This window comes from Pseudonaja textilis, chromosome 1 (genome assembly GCF_049901715.1).
Source record: "Pseudonaja textilis isolate UNSWEBS1 chromosome 1, rPseTex1.2, whole genome shotgun sequence".
In the NCBI taxonomy this organism is placed as follows: domain Eukaryota; kingdom Metazoa; phylum Chordata; class Lepidosauria; order Squamata; family Elapidae; genus Pseudonaja; species Pseudonaja textilis.
Window position 1 is genome coordinate 84,274,205 of NC_141990.1, and position 17,347 is coordinate 84,291,551.

Here is a 17,347-nt window from a genome sequence, read left to right on the forward strand (position 1 = left end):
ATCTTCCCAAAAATACTTGGATTTGGCACAAACTGCAGCAGCCTCCAAAGATGAGCTTTTACGTGGAAAACAACTCATAGCCATTCATTATTTACTTGTTATATTCTGTCTTTCTCTTTGTTGAACCCTCAAGTGTAGCGTGTTTTCTACAAATCATAAAATTCTTATAAAGATTTAACTCACAAGTCTCCTCTCATGTACGTGTATCTCTTAATGATTCTGCTTTCTTAGGGCACGAAGTAGCTATCATTCACTTTATCAATCATCAGTATAGGATGTGACACATCCAAATACTCTTTTCACTAATAATCAGAAACACCAATGAAAACTAGCCCCTTTTTAAGAAAAAAAAATGCCCACTCTATAATTCAGTAAGAGTTTTCTTATTATACCAGAAGGAATCGGGGAAATGCCAAAAGTACTATGGACTCTTTCACAGGAATATTTGTGCACAGCATAAAAGCACAGTATCTCTTTTAAATTTAATGATAATCTTGACTGTTATTTCTTCAGCCTATCCATACTTCAACTCAAATACTTGGGCCACCTAATGACTACCGGTTCTATGTCTGCTGCTGTTTGGGCCCACCGACATGCCTGGGCTCTTACCTAACCTTTATTTCCTGCTTTTTCAACCACAGCTGCTTTGCGCGACACAGCTGCGGTTGAAAAAGCAGGGAAAAAAGGTCTTTTCCAACTGCTGCACACTTGCACGCAGCGCTGCGCAGCTGTCTGGGCAGCTCAGCAGATCATAAATTGCACTCGCGTGATGCGCGCGACACAGAGCAACAGAACCGGTAGTTATACTGGTCGGATCCCATCCCTGATCATAAGTCACAAAAAACAGGAATCTATAAAATAGGAACCTATAATGCTACAGAATTTCCATTGTATTGCAACTTAGTACTGTACATCTTAAATGCTCTGTTGGTGAACAGGTGAATCCCTCTCCTTTCTCAAAATATTTTACCAAAACAACCCCCAAACTTTCTTAATGAGAGAAGGGGAAAAACATACTGATGTTGTATCATATGACAATTTTCCTTGTCTATCATTTTCTTCTTCCAACTTACCTTCTCAAGCAAAACACTCAAGTAATGTTTTAAATACAGGCTTATAAAGCCAAAGCAGAACCACATATTTTCTTTTATATAGACTTGGGAAATCCATAAACCCAAATCCTTAACTTTATCTTTTCAAAGACCTGCCTTCCTCTCCATTTCCCATCAGTCCTTCCTGAAACTAAGAAATCAATGAATTAAGTTCTTCAAGCCCTGCAGGTGGTTCTCATGTAATGATATTCATTCATTCATTCAGTGACTATTATGAACTCACAGTAGTGCTGAACAAGTGGTAGCTACGATCAGTCCTCATACTTGTGTCAGTCATAGCATCCCCACAGCCATGGGTTCACCATTTACAAGTTTAATTTTCCTACAAGCAAAATCAGTGGGAAAGCAGGAGGAGATTGCAAATGGTGACCACATGATGTCCTCACCTAATGAGCCACAGTGATTCATTTAATCGTGGAAGTACCAACACTTCCATCGGTAAGCAGTGCAATCATGTGATGGGCCACTGGGATTGGCCTATGCCACTGGGACCAGTAGAGGAGGCATATTGAGGGTCCTGTCAGCCTGATTATTCCTGCTGGTGGAATTCAGGAGGAGGGCCTTCTCTGTTGTTGCTCCTGCCCTATGGAACACCTTGCCCCCTCCCCCAATGTGAAGTAGGCCCCAGCCCTCCTATATTTTCATAAGGGCCTAAAGATCTATAAGCTTCAGGCCGCAGTGGAGGTGGAGGTGGAGCAATGGAGGTGGCCAATTGAGTAATAACAGATCCAACCCACTCCCACTCCGCCCCCACCTTCCCCACATGACCTTGGTTTTAATGTCTGATTTTAACTTTTTATGTTTTATGTATATGTAATTGTAAAATACCAAGATTTACCCTATGGTAAGATGGGCAGCCAACTAATTTTATAAATAAACAAACGAATAAATGTTGCACATTACAACTGTGTTGCTTAGTGATGGAAATTCCAGTCCCAATTATGTTGTAAACTCTCCGACTGCAATTTATTAAAAATATTAACCAAGTCAATTGATTGAAAAAAAAATCAGTGTAATTACAGCAGTTAACCATATTTCTGATAAGGAAAACTTGGCTTTTAAGGTTTATTATTGAAGATTTTCTGGCAATTTCAATATCTGTAGCTAATTATTCTTTTTCTAAATTCTTTCTTGTTTTTTTAAATTTTGGCTCTTTTCTTGCTCTTTTTGCCCAGTAACAGTTTCCCAGGGAAAAGCCAGGTCATTTTCTTCATAGGTCTAAATTGATTGCAATATCCTTAGTGTTGCCTAGTCACCTCGTTTGTTCCTTTTATACTCCTTGTTGAATTCTGCATTAGCTATTCTTGTGGGAGCTTCTGTTCTTCTTTCAAAGTTCAAAGTCTTAAACATACAGCAAATTGCTTCCAGCTTCCACTTATACTACTACCATGCTAATTTTATGCATGAATAAATAAATTCTTTGCAGTCACCTCAAGAAGCTCAAGTATTTGCTGGACTTCCAGTTTGAAGGGCTTCAGCGACAGACAGAAATCCGCGATCGTGAGCGGTTTCTGTCTGGGCTTGCCACTGGAGTGCCCTGAGCCAGTTGGTTTCGGGGCTAAGCCACCCCGTAGAGGTGGTGAAGAGGGGGGAGACCGCCAGCAGGGTTGAGGAGAGCCGCATCTCTCCTCCTCAGCTGGCCATTACTCCCTTTCCCGAAGGCGTTTTTAGCGGTGGTCAGAAATGGCCACCACAAAGAAGAACTCGACCGGAAAAGATGTGCAGGAGGAAGATAAGAAGTGAAAGTTTTGGCTGACCGGGTTAAATTGTAAAAGCAACAACAAAGGTACCCTGGAATTTAAACTTACAAAAAATAACATCGCTCCCAAAGAAGAGTTGGAAGCAGCAAAGGAAGGTGAAAAGGGAAAGGGTTTTTTTTTCCTTCTCTCCCCTTCCCTATACTGACAACTAAGAGGGTCTGGAAGAGGGAGGAGACTGCCTGGCATTAAAAAGAATCTACAGTAAAACTTCAACAAGACTTCTAAAAGATACATTTTAACTGAAACTTTGCAACTAAATAGTAACCCCAGGAAGAGAAAGTGAAAAAAAAGAGCAATAAAGAAACAGCTTGCATGTATTTGGATTATTTGGTGAACTTTGGATTCTTGGTTATTATATTTGAATGACTAAAATCAATCGGGTGGTTGTTTAAAAATTTATACAATGGCACCACTTCTGGATGAATTGAAAATGGAACTTAAAAAGTACAAAGAAGATGCAAAAGAAGGGAAGGGTTCTTTTGGCTTCGTTTTTCAATTCTTAGAAATGGAGATTTGGAACTATAAGAAACAGCAAGAAAAGACTGCAAAACAAGAAGACTGGGGCAAAGAAGAAGCCATCTTTAATGAACAAGCAATTTTATGTAGGGAAGAAAAAGGAAAGGGGGGAAAGAGAATGGAGAATTTAAGACTTAAAAAACAACCAAAGAAAAGAAAAATAATTCGAAAAAATAAGTATAATACTGGAAAGCAACAGAAAAGGGGAATACAGAAGAGAGAAATAGAGGTAGAGAGATAAGGGGGTAAAAAGGGGAGAGAGAAGAAGAGAGGGAAGAAGGAAAGGAAAAGAAGTTACAAAGGACCGGAGCAAGATATAGAGAAACAGGACCTATTTAGAGATAATGGGTGAAAATCTAACTGAAAAAGGGATTCTGTAAAGGTACATAAGATTGTATTGTTATATTAGTAATAGAAATAACTTTAGAAAATTGGAAACAACGTATGATTAAAATGAGGGATAAAATAGTGTAATTTAGTGAAATGTTTGTGAATAAAATAAGTGAAATAAAATAAATGAGAAAACTGAATTAGGAAGGAACGGGAACTTTTTAATTAGTTAAATAAAATATAAGTGAAGGCGGGGAAGTAACTATGGAAAGCTTATAATTGTTCCCATAGAAGTATGATATTTAATTGAAAAGTAATGTTAAAGTTGTCAAGACTTTAATGAATATTAATATTAATGATAGAATTGAATTGGAATGGAATGTTGTTTTAATTATATACATTTATAATTTTTTTTCTTTTTTTAAGAATACAGTGTGTATTTTAAGAATGTACCAAGTAGAATCCGAATGGAAGTTATGTATTATATTGAATGTTACAACTTTAGGGAAAAGATATAAAGGCGTCATACTCCAGTCAGTAACTACAGGAGAAATTTTGTTTAATGAGAAAAGATAATAGATAATTGAAACAGGACAGACAAAAAATATAAATACAATGATTTGAATTGAGATGAGATAATTAAAATAAAATTGAGAAAATTAAAAGAGGAGAGAAGCTATGCAGAAAATGTAAAATAGTAACAAGATATGAAATAGAATATAAAAATGAGCATGAACCTGAATTTGTGTCTGTACAAAGAAATGTAAGTAGATTATGCTACTTTCAAAAAAGATCTTTTATTTGTATTTTTTTTTTCTCTTTGTGAAAACTCTTTTGCTCACAACAGTTCTGATAATGGAGAACAGACAAATATTTTTTTAAATGTGTTCACTAGCTTGAGAGCATGGCAGTTATAATAAAACCTCAGAGATGGAAATGTAATTAAACAGTAGGAGATAGAAATATTTTACATGTAGGAATATTTATTAAAGGCTATTTTTTGTTTGTTTGACTCTATCCCTCTTCAGTTCTTATATCTACACAGCTGTTTCTTGTATAAATTTCTCTACGCCAAATATAACTGTTAGTAATATACACTTCAGGCAAACTCATTAAAAAGAGCACATCACTTTTTTGGAGTCCAAGCACATTTTTGTAACATTTAAATAAATGAAGCAAGGAAATTTGAATCTAGATTGTAGGCTGCTTATTGTTTACTTCTCTAAAGCAAGGTATTGGGGAAAGGGAAGAGGAGAGAGAGCTATTAAATTAATAATTTTGAACAAAAAATGAGCCACAACTTATTCGGAAATGAGAACAACACATTAAAAATGTTAAGAATAGGGATTTCAATAAAGAAGAGATTGACAAAGGGGTATATAAGCTGGTTATTAAGAATTAGGAATGAATGGCAGATATAACCACAGAATAAATGTACAATAAATAAATAACTAAATAACTGCCAAGCAGCTAAAATGATGCAAATTCATGAGCCAGCAATGTTGCAGGAGGTTCACAAAGATAGTACATGCTGTTTTAGGGACAAAGGAAGCATTAAATACTCTGCAGGTATCTCAATTAGGCCCTGTTTTTCCTTTTTATTTCTTTTTGTTTCATTCCACTATCCTACCCTCCCACTTTATTGTTGCAGAAAGTGTTTTTTTTTAATTACAGATAACAATTTTTGTTTTGTTAACAAGCAGGGTTTAATAATCTTTGGGAATCAAACATTTTCAGACTGGGTTATATATAGCCAAATAAACACAGTGCTTTTAGGATAAGCCATGAAAGAGCTGTTCTCTAAGTTTTAAAGGTTAGTATGATGAAAAAAGGAACAAAATACACAAAAGGCTATTTACACAGAAAAGGATACTGTAATTAATAAAATTACTGCACTGTGAACAAAAAAGGGATAGCAATGATATAACTAATTTTCCATTTAGGTTCTAAGGTGTGCACAACTCTTGCTATTTCATTGATTAATTTAGTCTCTAGCTGTAAATTTATAAAATAAATAACACTAAATGATTATCAATTTGTTCTCTTCTTGGGCAAAGCAGACCCATGGCTATTTTGAAAGAAAAATAAGATTAATGTTGGAGAAATTATTTAAAGTACCTTATTTAAGGTAATAAAATCTTAATGTAATAAAACTCGGTTTTGTGCAATCATTTATACAAAAAGAGAGGTGGGGAAAGCAGATCTCTTATTAGAGTCCCTATGTTCTTCATCTCACTTAATTAAAAGAATAATAGTGTGATTAAAAAAAACAAAACAGATTTCTTCCTCCACACTGTAATCAAACTTCCTTCAGTTGAAATTAACAGTTCAATAAAAATGGGGGGAGGGGGAGATAGACGTGGAAGATCTTTTTTGCAGCACCAAATTAGATCCAGTACTTTCCATGAAAAAAAATGTGTCAAAATAGTAGAATTTATCAGAGTAACAGTAATTACCAAAGCGCCACTGTTAAAATAATCATGTGTTATTATCAGTTTTGAACTTATGTGCAAAGGCAAAGGTAAATTTAATGGAGACCATTAAATTATAATGAAGAAATCTATTTAGTAATATCACTCAGGAGTTCTCATAGGGAGTAGAATCCACACCAACTTTGGAGTGAGATCTATCCCAGGCTATAAATATTAGACAGGGGCAACAGCAAATATTTTCATGTCCTCATCCTCATCCTCATCCTCATCCATATGTTTATAAATGTATTTCATAAGTTCCTTCCTTCCTTCCTTCCTTCCTTTCTCTTTCTACTGTTTGGGTGTAGTTCCCGTAATTCATTATGCTCATTTGCAGAAAACATGATTCTCCACTAATTTGCTTTCCAGCTCCATTCTCCTATGCAGGGCAAAAAAGACCCAGATGATCAGCTGGGACTCGGGAGTCAGAGAATAGATGGGGGCCCGGCCAGTCAGAGGTGGTATTTGCCAGTTCTCTGAACTACTCAAAATTTCCAATACCGGTTCTCCAGAACTGATCTGTGATGACCCGTAGTCTCTCAAAATAACCCAAAACAGTCCGGTAAAGCCTTCAACTTAACTTCACTGTTTTATTAGGCACAGTTTAAAGTCACAAAAGTAAATAAGGAGGCAAACAGAAAAACCAAAACAAACCGCATTGATGAGAGTTCTGAAGCAAGCCAAGATAACTAACTATAAACTCCAGGAAAATAACCAAGAAAAGTCCATGGGAAGAACGCCAGCAAAGATAAGCCTCTTTCAAGGTGAACACTAATTGACTTCAGCAATTCTAACTGCGCAATTGCAAACTTATATACATAGCTCCCACCTGCAAGCCACGAGGAGGATCATGGCAATCTCCTCTTGAGTAGACTTCGCTTTTCCCTGATCCTCTCCTCCCTGCGTGACCTAAGATGGATAGGGGATGGGCCTGGATCCTCCTCTGACTGCTCAGCTGGCCTCTGCCCTTCCCCAGCCTCCTCCACCACCTCTGGAGCCACACTCCCACTCCTTGTTGGCTGTTCCTCCTCTTCCTCAGAGTCAGTCTCCACCAGGGGCATGACATGGTCAGAACCTGCTGAATACCACCTCTGCTCAAGGCGTAAGTGCCTACTTGGTTCTCAGTTATATAGACTTGAAGTCAGTATAGAAACTAGTGCAAGTAGGAGAGTAGATTGTAGGTTCAAACCAATCTTTTTTTTTAATGAAGTTTTATTTGGGTTTTCACACATACAAAACACAAGTAAAACATCTTTTTTGAAAATAGCATGGTCCCGGGTTGAACTTCTTTATACAGACACAAAACTCAATTTCATGCTCCTATCCTATTCCATATCTTATACTATTTTACATTTTCTATATAGTTTTTCCCCTCTTTTGATTTTCTCAATTAAATTTGATTATCTCATCTCAATTCAAATCATTATATTTATACTTTTGTTTGTCCTGTTTCAATTTCATATTATCTTTTCTCATTAAACAAGTTTTCTCCTGTAGTTACTAATTGGAGTATGACACCTTTACATTTTTTAATTACATGCATTAAACTCTCATTTAAACTTCAATATATACCTTAAGGTTATGACCTTCAATATAATACATAATACATAACTTCCAATCGAATTCTGCTTGGTACATTCCTCTAATACACACTATTTTTTTTAAAAAAAAGATTGTAAATATATGTAATTATAAACCCTCATTGCGTTTCAGTTCAGTTCTACCATTAATAATCATTAACATCTTAACATCTTTAACACTTCTTTTCAATTAAATATCATACTTTCTTAAAAACACATATAATTTCCATAATTAATTTTTCCCTTATTTCTCTTCACATATGTTTTATAATTCATTAAATATACCTTTTATTACATTTATTTATTGACAAGCATTCCGCTGAATTACGATAGCTAGTTTATCAGACATTTTAATCATACATTGTTTCATATTTTCTAAAATTATTTTTGTTTCTAATATAACAATACTATCTTATGTACCTTTGCAGAATCCCTTCTTCCATTAAATTTTCACCCATTATCTCTAAATAGGCCCTGTTTCTCTGTATTTTGTTTCTGTCCTTTATGACTTCTTTTCCTTTCTTTCTTCCTTTTCATCTTCTCCCTCCCCTTTTTACCCCCTTGTCTCTCTATTTCTAATTCTCTCTTCTGCATTTCCCTCTTCTGTTGCTTTCTGATTTTATACTTATTTTTCACTCTATTTTTTGGGTGGGGGAGTTGTTTTTCCCAATCTTAAACTTTCCATTCTCTTTCCCCTCTTTCATTTTTTCCCCCATCTAAGATTACTTGTTCATTAAAGATAACTTCTTCTTTGTTGCAATCTTCTTGTTCTGCAGGCATTTCTTGTTGTTTCTCATAATTCCAAATCTCCATTTCTAAAAACTGAAATACAAAGCCAAAAGAACCTCCCCCTTCTTGTGCATCTTCTTTGTACTTTTTAAGTTCCATTTTCAGTTCTTCTAAAAGTGGAGCCATTTTAAACAGTTTTAAACAACCACCCGATTGATTTTAGTCATTCAAATACAATAACCAAAAATACAGAAATCATCAAGCAATCCAGATAGTCCCGAGTTATATCTTCTTATTTCTTTTTCGACTTTCTCTTCCTGGGGTTTTTTGTTGCGATATTTCAGTTAGAATGTATCTTTTGGAAGTCTTGTTGAGATTTTGCTATAGGTTCTTTTTTAATTCCAGGCAGTTTCCTTCCTTCCAGATCCTGCCCTTTTATTCTTCCTCTCTCCTTTCCTGTTTTCAAAAGCTTTTAATTATCCAGAAATCTTTATTATCCTTTTGACTTTTTATTTTCACCATTAAATGCCTATTGATGTCGAAGTGGATTTTTTTCCAATTTCTTGCTTAAGTCTCTTAGCTGTCAGTATAGGAAAAGGAGAAAAAAAAACCAAATCTTTTCCCTTTTCTCTCTCCTTCGCAGCTTAAAATCTTCTTAGGGAACAATGTTATTGTTTTTTAATAGTTTCAATTCCAGGGTACCTTATTTGTTCCTTTTGCTGTTTGACCCGGTCAACCAAAAGTTTCTCCTCTTATCTTCCTCCTGCACATTCTTTTCCAGTTGAGTTCTTTGTAGTGGCCATTTCTGACCACCACTGCAACCGCCTTCGGGAAAGGGAGTAATGGCCAGGTGGGGAGGAGAGATGCGGCTCTCCTCAACCCTGCAGGCAGTCTCCCCGCTCTTCACCACCTCTATGGGGTGGCTTAGCCCCGAAGCCAGCCAGCTCGGGGCACTCCAGCGGCGAGCATGGATCGAAGCCTCGCAGAGACGAAGTTTCGGTCTGTCGCTGAAGAAGCTCAAACCGGAAGCCCAAACCAATCTTATGATATTCAGCTCCTATGCATTTTTATTGTTGCATCTGGTAGTTTATCGAGTTTAATGAAAGCTGTCTAGAGTCATGTATGTAGATGGGAGAGCACGAAGGGAGGGAGGGAGGGAGGGAGGGAGGGAGGGAAATCACCTTAAAATATAGAAATGTAGAAACAGTTTATCCAACACTTAAATGAATAATATTATTCTGAAGAGCTTAAATGAGTAGTTAAAACATGTGCCTGATATTTAAATGACAACAGAATCAAATGTCTCCTTCTGAAGGAATTCAAAACTAAGGAGTCATGATTAAAAAGGATCCATCAGGCTTTATCCCAAACCACAAAATTCACAGTTTTAGTCCAAGTAGAAATACTCCATGTTCACTTTGACAGCACATATTCTAAAGTACCAATGCTGGACGATAAAAAAGATGAGTACTACATTTTTGTTGTTTCTTTAAATTCTTTAAATGTAATGTTAAATATATTACATTCTCTAATTCTCTCTAAAGTTCAATTCACATTTTCTTTTAAAACACAGAGAAGTTGAATGACTCTGCATCTATTTAAACACTCCATGAGCCAAGAAATGCTTTTTTGAAATGAATAATTAAAATATGGTATCAAACATGTACTGAATTCTGCTTTAAAAAATACTGGCAACATTGATCATATTTGTCTATCGACCAAAAGCTATGAATATTTTTCATTTCCTCATTACTTAACTTTTTATACCTGGCTTCTGGACCCAGTTGGCAAGGTACCCATGGCCTCTTAGGTTTAATGATGTCTAAAGATGTATTCATAAAGCTATATCTAAGATCAGCAGTTACTGAGTTCTTCAGAAACATTGCTTTATTCCCAGAATAGAACCCTCCAAAACAAAACTGTGTTTTTTCTTTTTCTGTGTTGCTAGTTATGGAAAGAACTCAGTGGTTTGCAGCCAGGTATCCAACGTTTTAATTGGAGGGCAATTCTATCTGTTACCTCTTGTTTAAATAAAACAAGGATTTACTGAAACATGCTCATGATGAAATAACAATGTCAAATTAAGGAACTTACTTTACAGTGGTCATGTTGCTGCTGTAAAGTTGGAACATCTCCACCAACAGGCATCTGCTTCTTTAATTCATCATCTTTCAAATTTAGCCACTTGATAAGTTCTTCCAGTGACATCAGTAATTTACTCCATTTCTCTGCACTTGCCTCCAAATGAGCCCTACAATAAGATTCAACATATTTTTCAGGAGTTTTGTGCTGCATTAAAACATACCAGATTTCAGCTGTCAAATACTGTACTGTGAATAGAACAGGCTAGAATATGGAAGGGAAGGGAACAGAACAGAAAGGAATTCTTCATTGGCCAACTGTGATTGGACACACAAGGAATTTGTCTCCTGTGCATAAGCTCTCAGTGTACATAAAAGATATAAGTGATAATGCAATTTTCTTTATTGCATTATATGCAAAGGATAGAACAAACAATGCCTTCCATATATTTGAAAAGTATTTATAAAGGAATGAATCTAGTAAAAAAAACAAAACAAATAATACCATGATACTAAAGTGCAGTTTAAAATCTTATTTAATGGATTTCTAAATGTGTTAAAAATAAATAAAAACACCAAAAGCTTGTCTTTCTTCTGCACTGCCTGCAAATCCAAGCTCTGGCCAACATATAAATGGATCTCAAACTTCCCATACTCTCCAATTTTTTGAAGGCAATTGTTTTAATTTCCATTTAAGTTATCACATTTCCAGAAAAGCATAAGCTTTTGAGAGTTAACCAGATAGATAAACACTGTTGATACTGATTATATTTTGCATTTTGCTAAATCAATAAATCACTAGAGCACTGTGCAGTATTTTAGTTAAAATGACATGCTGTTAGTGTAACTATACTGATCTGATGTCAGATCTCTTTTATTTAGTCCCTTGTTTATGTCAACATATGGCATAAACACTGTAAGGAAATTGTTACAATCTTCTACAGCCATATTTTTCCTAGAATGATGGTAAAAGTATCCCATATCTCACCTTCAAATCTATCTGTTCAATAATATTACTATTGAGAGCATTACAACTGATAAACAATTTTAATGCCTATATGTCACCTAGGCTCCAAGACTCCAATTAAAAGTTCTCACTTTAATTTTCTGATAAAAGTTTTTAGTTTTCAGAATGAAATTCTAGCAGCAGAAAAAGAGTTGTTTTAATCTTAATGCAATAGGTGCATCCAATTCTCAACCTAGTTAGCAAATAACAATTTGTTTTAGTTCATACATTGCACTGAACAATAAACTAACTATACAAGGGAAGTAAACACAGCATTATAAAACAGAAAACACTTAACCAAAATTTAACCAAACAAATTTAGCATGATAGAAACATACTAAACCAGTCCAGTTAAGTTGGTTGTAGGAAGATAGATTTCATATTTTCTAGTAGATTATAGATAAAAGTAAAGGTTCCCCTCGCACATACATGCTACTTGTTTCCGGCTCTAGGGGTGGTGCTCATCTCCATTACAAAGCCAAAGAGCCAGCGCTGTCCGAAGACATCTCTGCGGTCATATAGCTGGCATGACTAAACGCCGAAGGCACATGGAACACTGTTACCTTCCCACTAAAGTGGTCTGTATTTTTTTTTACTTGCATTTTTACATGCTTTTGAACTGCTAGGTTGGCAGAAGCTGGGATAAGTAACAGGAGCTCAGTCCGTTACACGGCATTAGGGATTCGAACTGCCGACCTTTCTGATTGACAAGCTCAGCATCTTAGCCACTGAGCCACCGTGTCCCTTGTGGATTATAGAGACAGTCATAAATTCTTTTTGTGGGAAGGTGAAAAGGAGTGTTCCCATGCTACAATGAAAACCATCTGAACACAGAATTCATTCATCATAAGCTCTAGCAAAAAAAAGTAGTACAAAGGTAAGTGGTCAGCTGACAGCAAGGCTTTGTTGAATTTTCTCTCCCTTCAGCCAATGGAGAACTCCAAAAAGAGAAGGCTTCCAGTGCCCAACTCCCATTCTTGCTCCTCCTCCTGTCACAGTAACATTTCACAGCAAAGTAAAACAATGCATATATATATATATATATATATATATATATATATATATATATATATATATATATATATATATATATATATATATATATATATATATATATATATATATATTGCCCTTTGGGATAAATTATATACGAAGATTTATGGGTTAATAAAATAAATAGATCAAAAGGCATGAGATGTGAAAAGATAGCTGAATGTAGTTTACAGCTCTTTCATCTACTTCACTTTTCCATGTCTTTTCCCCCCTTGAAAATGTTCTTGTTCTGCTATGTCCACATACCATTCATTGATTTTCACTCTTTAAATTTCCAGTCTCTCTAGGGATTTCATTCTCACCTTTCAGTCCTGACTTTCTTAGTCTTCCTCTTGACCCATTCATTCTTACTTTATACATTTACTTGGCAATTCAATCCTCATTCATTCTATTGACCAAACCATAAATTAAACACCTTTGTATTCAACTCACACTTGCTCACTACTTAATCATTAATTTAATCAGCTGATTCCTCTGTAGTCTTTGCATTCATTCTTGCTATTTTTCCTTTATATACTGGAAAATAATTACATTTTTCTCTTAACATGCATCATAAACAAGTCATATAAATATTCTATAAGAAAATTGCAAAGTACTTTTAATACATTTCTAGTTATAATATTTACATCCACAACTTTACCATTTTTCAATATTGCAAGAGAATAGCATCCTTTTCATTATCTTTTTCCCTTGGACTCTAACCTCTATAGCATTTGCCTCAATTCCATTCTTTGACATATTGCTATTATTTCCATAAAAAATATCTACAATATTTCTTTCAGTATTCCTTTAATTTATCCCATGTCCACTTAATCCTATAGAAAAGGGATCCTCAACCCGCTGAAGCTTGTAACTTCAAACTGTCGCTAAATGAATGTTGTATGTCAAGGACTAGTTGTATTTGCCCAGGAGAAAGAACAATATGTTTATTTTATATTGAAAGCGATAGTGAAACATAATGTAACAAAATCCCTAATCATTTTAAACAATAAACCTAATATCAATAAAGATAGCTTGAAACAAACAAAATGCCCTTGCAAACAAATCTAAAGGTAAAACAAATTATAACAATCTATTAGCAGGGAGTATCCATCTAAACATTAACATTCTTTTTTCTAATTTTGCTCTAGAGCATTTCTGAATATTTACTAGGATGCTTCTGACTGCCTCTGAAGCTGATGTGAAAATCTCTTAATTTTATTGCTAATTATGTTGTTATCTGTTTAGCTTCCTACAACTTCTTATAGCAAAAGCATGACCTGTCAACGTCCCCTATTGGCTAATTAATCACACTCATTTATTAAGTATTGAGACACCAATGTATACATGTTATTTATTTATATATTTATTTATATACATCAATTCTTTTACCTAATTTTCTCTTTTGTCACAATACTTCAAAAAACATATTAATTAAAAGTACTTCATAGGATAATATTCCCTATTTATTTATAAAAAGCTGTGGCTCAAATATTTAGATGGCATAACCTCAAGAAAAAAGTGGGTCATGCACAAAGATAGTGACTTAAAACACAAGTTGTATAGTCAAAGAAACAAAAGGAAGAACAAAAGGAAGTTTATGGTGATGTTTGTTCTTAAGACTTGGTCTTGTGCAAGCCAGAAGTAACCCATTGTCTCTTTTTTCAACTCTTCTTCAGTTAACCATAACCATTGATGTTATCTGCTTTGGCTGTTATTTTTTAATAAGCTGCTCATGTAACATTTTGCCTTGTCATATCTCTTTCCTATTCTTTATTTGATATTTCTTGTTGGCCTGTTTAGTCTCTCTAGTACTTTCCAGATATTCAGGTTTTCAGATACTCTGATGCCCCTTTTCTTCTTTAACTATTTGGTGGACTTGCAACATTCCACACCCACCTATTTTCCTTACTAAAGTTTGTCACCATCACTGCATAGAAGAACAGCATGATTCAATGTCATTTCTTTGATCTTCCTATCCAAGGCTTTTAGTGCTGCCTGAGTCAGCCCACTATTCCAACTCTGTATCTAATGACTGGAATTGTCCAAGTGTTAATTCCTTGATGGTATTTCATGGACTTCTTCAGTCCCACAATGTCTTCATTTTTAACCTTCTTCTTGACTTCAGCATGCTTGATTTTGTCAGCTTGAAGGACACCCAGCTATTTGTAATGATGGTCTTCATCCAGACTCTTGATGTTATTTCCATAAGGCATTTTGATTCCTTCAGTTCTTACTATTTTTCCTGTTTTGATAGTGAGGGTGGCATGTTTGTCCAAACTCCACTGCAATATCTTGGCTGCATATACCAACAATGCTGAGCAGCAATTCTATTTCAGATGGTGTTTTTCCATATAAATTCAGATTGTCTAAGTAAAGGAAGTGGGATAGCCTGACAGATGCTTTTAATGTTTGATAGCCATGGCCGGTCTTATTCAGTATTGTTGACAGAGGAATCAGTGCAATGACAAAGAGTAATCATGATAGTGAACCTTCTTGAAAGAGTCATCTCTTGATATTAACCTCTAATGGTTTATCATTGAATGGTGCCTTTTATTGTGCCACTGATCTTTGTGCAAAGCTTCTAACTTCTGATGTTATTCCTAGGCTCTTGATTATCCAATCATGTGGCAGGGAGTTGAATAATTTCTTATAATCAATTGAAACTACTTTCAGGTTGGTCTTCCTTCCACTGCAGTTTTCCAAAAATCAACTTGTCAATTAGGAGTTGACCTTTTGTTCTTCTGCTGTTTCAAGAGGAAAGAGCTTGTTTTCAACTAGATGCTGTTGAACTGCATTTGTCACCACATCAGTTAGCAAACTGAAATTGTTGGTAAGCAGGTAATTGGCCTATAGTGCTGGTGCTGCAGCTTTGGTTGGAACTTTCATAATCAAATGAGTTTTGCCAGATGTTTAGCAATTTTCAATTTTACTTCCTTGCAATATGTTGTTAAACTGCTTGGTAATGAGCAGGTATGTGGAACAGATGTTTCAACCAAAAACCAATCAATTCATCTTCATCTGATACTGACCAAATCTTGATCTTCCTTGCCTTTTCTCTACCATTTCTGCTGTTATTACAATTTTCTTTTCATTTCAACTTCTTTTTTATCCTTACTCAACTCCTTTATCCAAGTTGCATTATTGTTGTATTTCTATGGGTTGTCCCATAACTACCTCAGTACTACACTTCTTCTTTGTCAAGTGTTGACTTGTTCAGTGTGTCTCTCCATTGATGCATTGGTAGAAATGTTTCTATTTGACTAAAATTGAGGTTCTGCACATAGAATGCAATTCAAACTTAGTATCTGCTGATGTTATTATATGGAGTATCTATGAGGGCTATCCACAAAATAGATTACGTTTTTGTCTGTAGCAAGAAGGGGCGGAGCTAGCGTGGCCATCTTTGGTCTGTGCATCCGCTGCTCAGTCTGCATCTAGTCGTGCTAGTGGGAGGTTCGTATTGTTGCCCGTTATTTCACAGCAAACATTTGAAAGGTGTGCTGCAATTGAAAATCCCTCGAGTTGTGAGGTGCGATCAGTGATAAGGTTTTTGTTGGCAAAAACCATAAACTGATTGAAATTTTTTGGCAACTGTGTGAAGTGTACGGGGACAACATCATCACTAAAGGTGGAGTGCACCAATGGTGCATTAAATTTAAAAATGGCCAAACTATGGCACTCGAGAGTCCTGAATGCTTTCAAGTGGGAGATTTTTCCTCATCCGCCTTACAGCCCTGATCTTGCACCAAGTGACTACCACTTGTTTCCGAGGATGAAGACTTGGCTTGGAACACAGCGCTTTGATGCCTGAGATTTGAGCCAGTCAGTCATGCCCGCCCGAAGTTCCGCGTAGTTGTCAAAGCGCTGTGTTCCAAGCCAGGTCTTCATCCTCGGAAACAAGTGGTAGTCGCTTGGTGCAAGATCGGGGCGCAAGGTTTCAGAAGTAGTTTGCCATTGTCTCCTTTCTGAGGCCAAGAGAGAGTGACTGGCCCAAGGGGACACAGCTGGCTTCGTGGCCAACTTGGAACTAGAACTTACAGACTCCCAGTTTGTAGCTTGGTGTCTTAATCACTATACCAGCCTGGTTCTCCTATTGCAAGGGTCTTCAAACTTAGCAAGTTTAAGACTTGTGGACTTCAACTCCCAGAATTCCTGACCTAACATGACTGGAGGAGGAATTCTGGGAGATGAAGTCCACAAGTCTTAAAGCAGCCAAGTTTGAAGACCCCTGTCTTATTGCCTGAAAAAGTATCAATGTTATGGACCCTAGTCTGAGAGCCACTACTAATTTCACACAACCCAAAAATACAACACAGACTCACAGCTTCCTTCATTATATACTTTGATGATCAAGATCACCTACAGATTTGAGTCCCACAAGGCATCACTCAGCCTAGGTTTCATTTTTGGGGACACAGATCAGCTATCAATCAGTAAATAAGTAAATAAACTGGCATCATCCATTCTAATGTTGGCAGGCTGCATACACAATGAATGAGCTCCTTTAAGATTGTTTTTTTCTTATCATTAGACAGGGAAGTATGCAGGTCATTTCATTTATGTATAGTAACTCTTTTTAAAAGAAGCTTGTCTGACTTAATAAATAGGCAGTTAGCAGCAGCAACATGCTCTTCTGGGATCCATGGTAGCTATTTGCCATGAAAGCCGTATGCAGTGCCATGCAAAAGAACAATTTAATATTCTGGAGTTACTTTTACAATCATTCT

At 35.9% G+C, this 17,347-nt stretch overlaps 1 protein-coding gene across 7 annotated transcripts in view; it reads right to left on the bottom strand.

The window, feature by feature from the left end:
* Positions 1-17,347, bottom strand: part of UTRN (utrophin) — a 353,724-nt gene that overhangs the window by 106,971 nt on the left and 229,406 nt on the right. For all 7 annotated transcript variants that reach the window (XM_087939884.1, XM_087939867.1, XM_087939871.1 and 4 more), the window contains exon 54: positions 10,593-10,749. In XM_087939884.1, the coding sequence (XP_087796010.1) occupies positions 10,593-10,749 (157 nt within the window). The remainder of the gene's footprint in view (positions 1-10,592; positions 10,750-17,347) is intronic.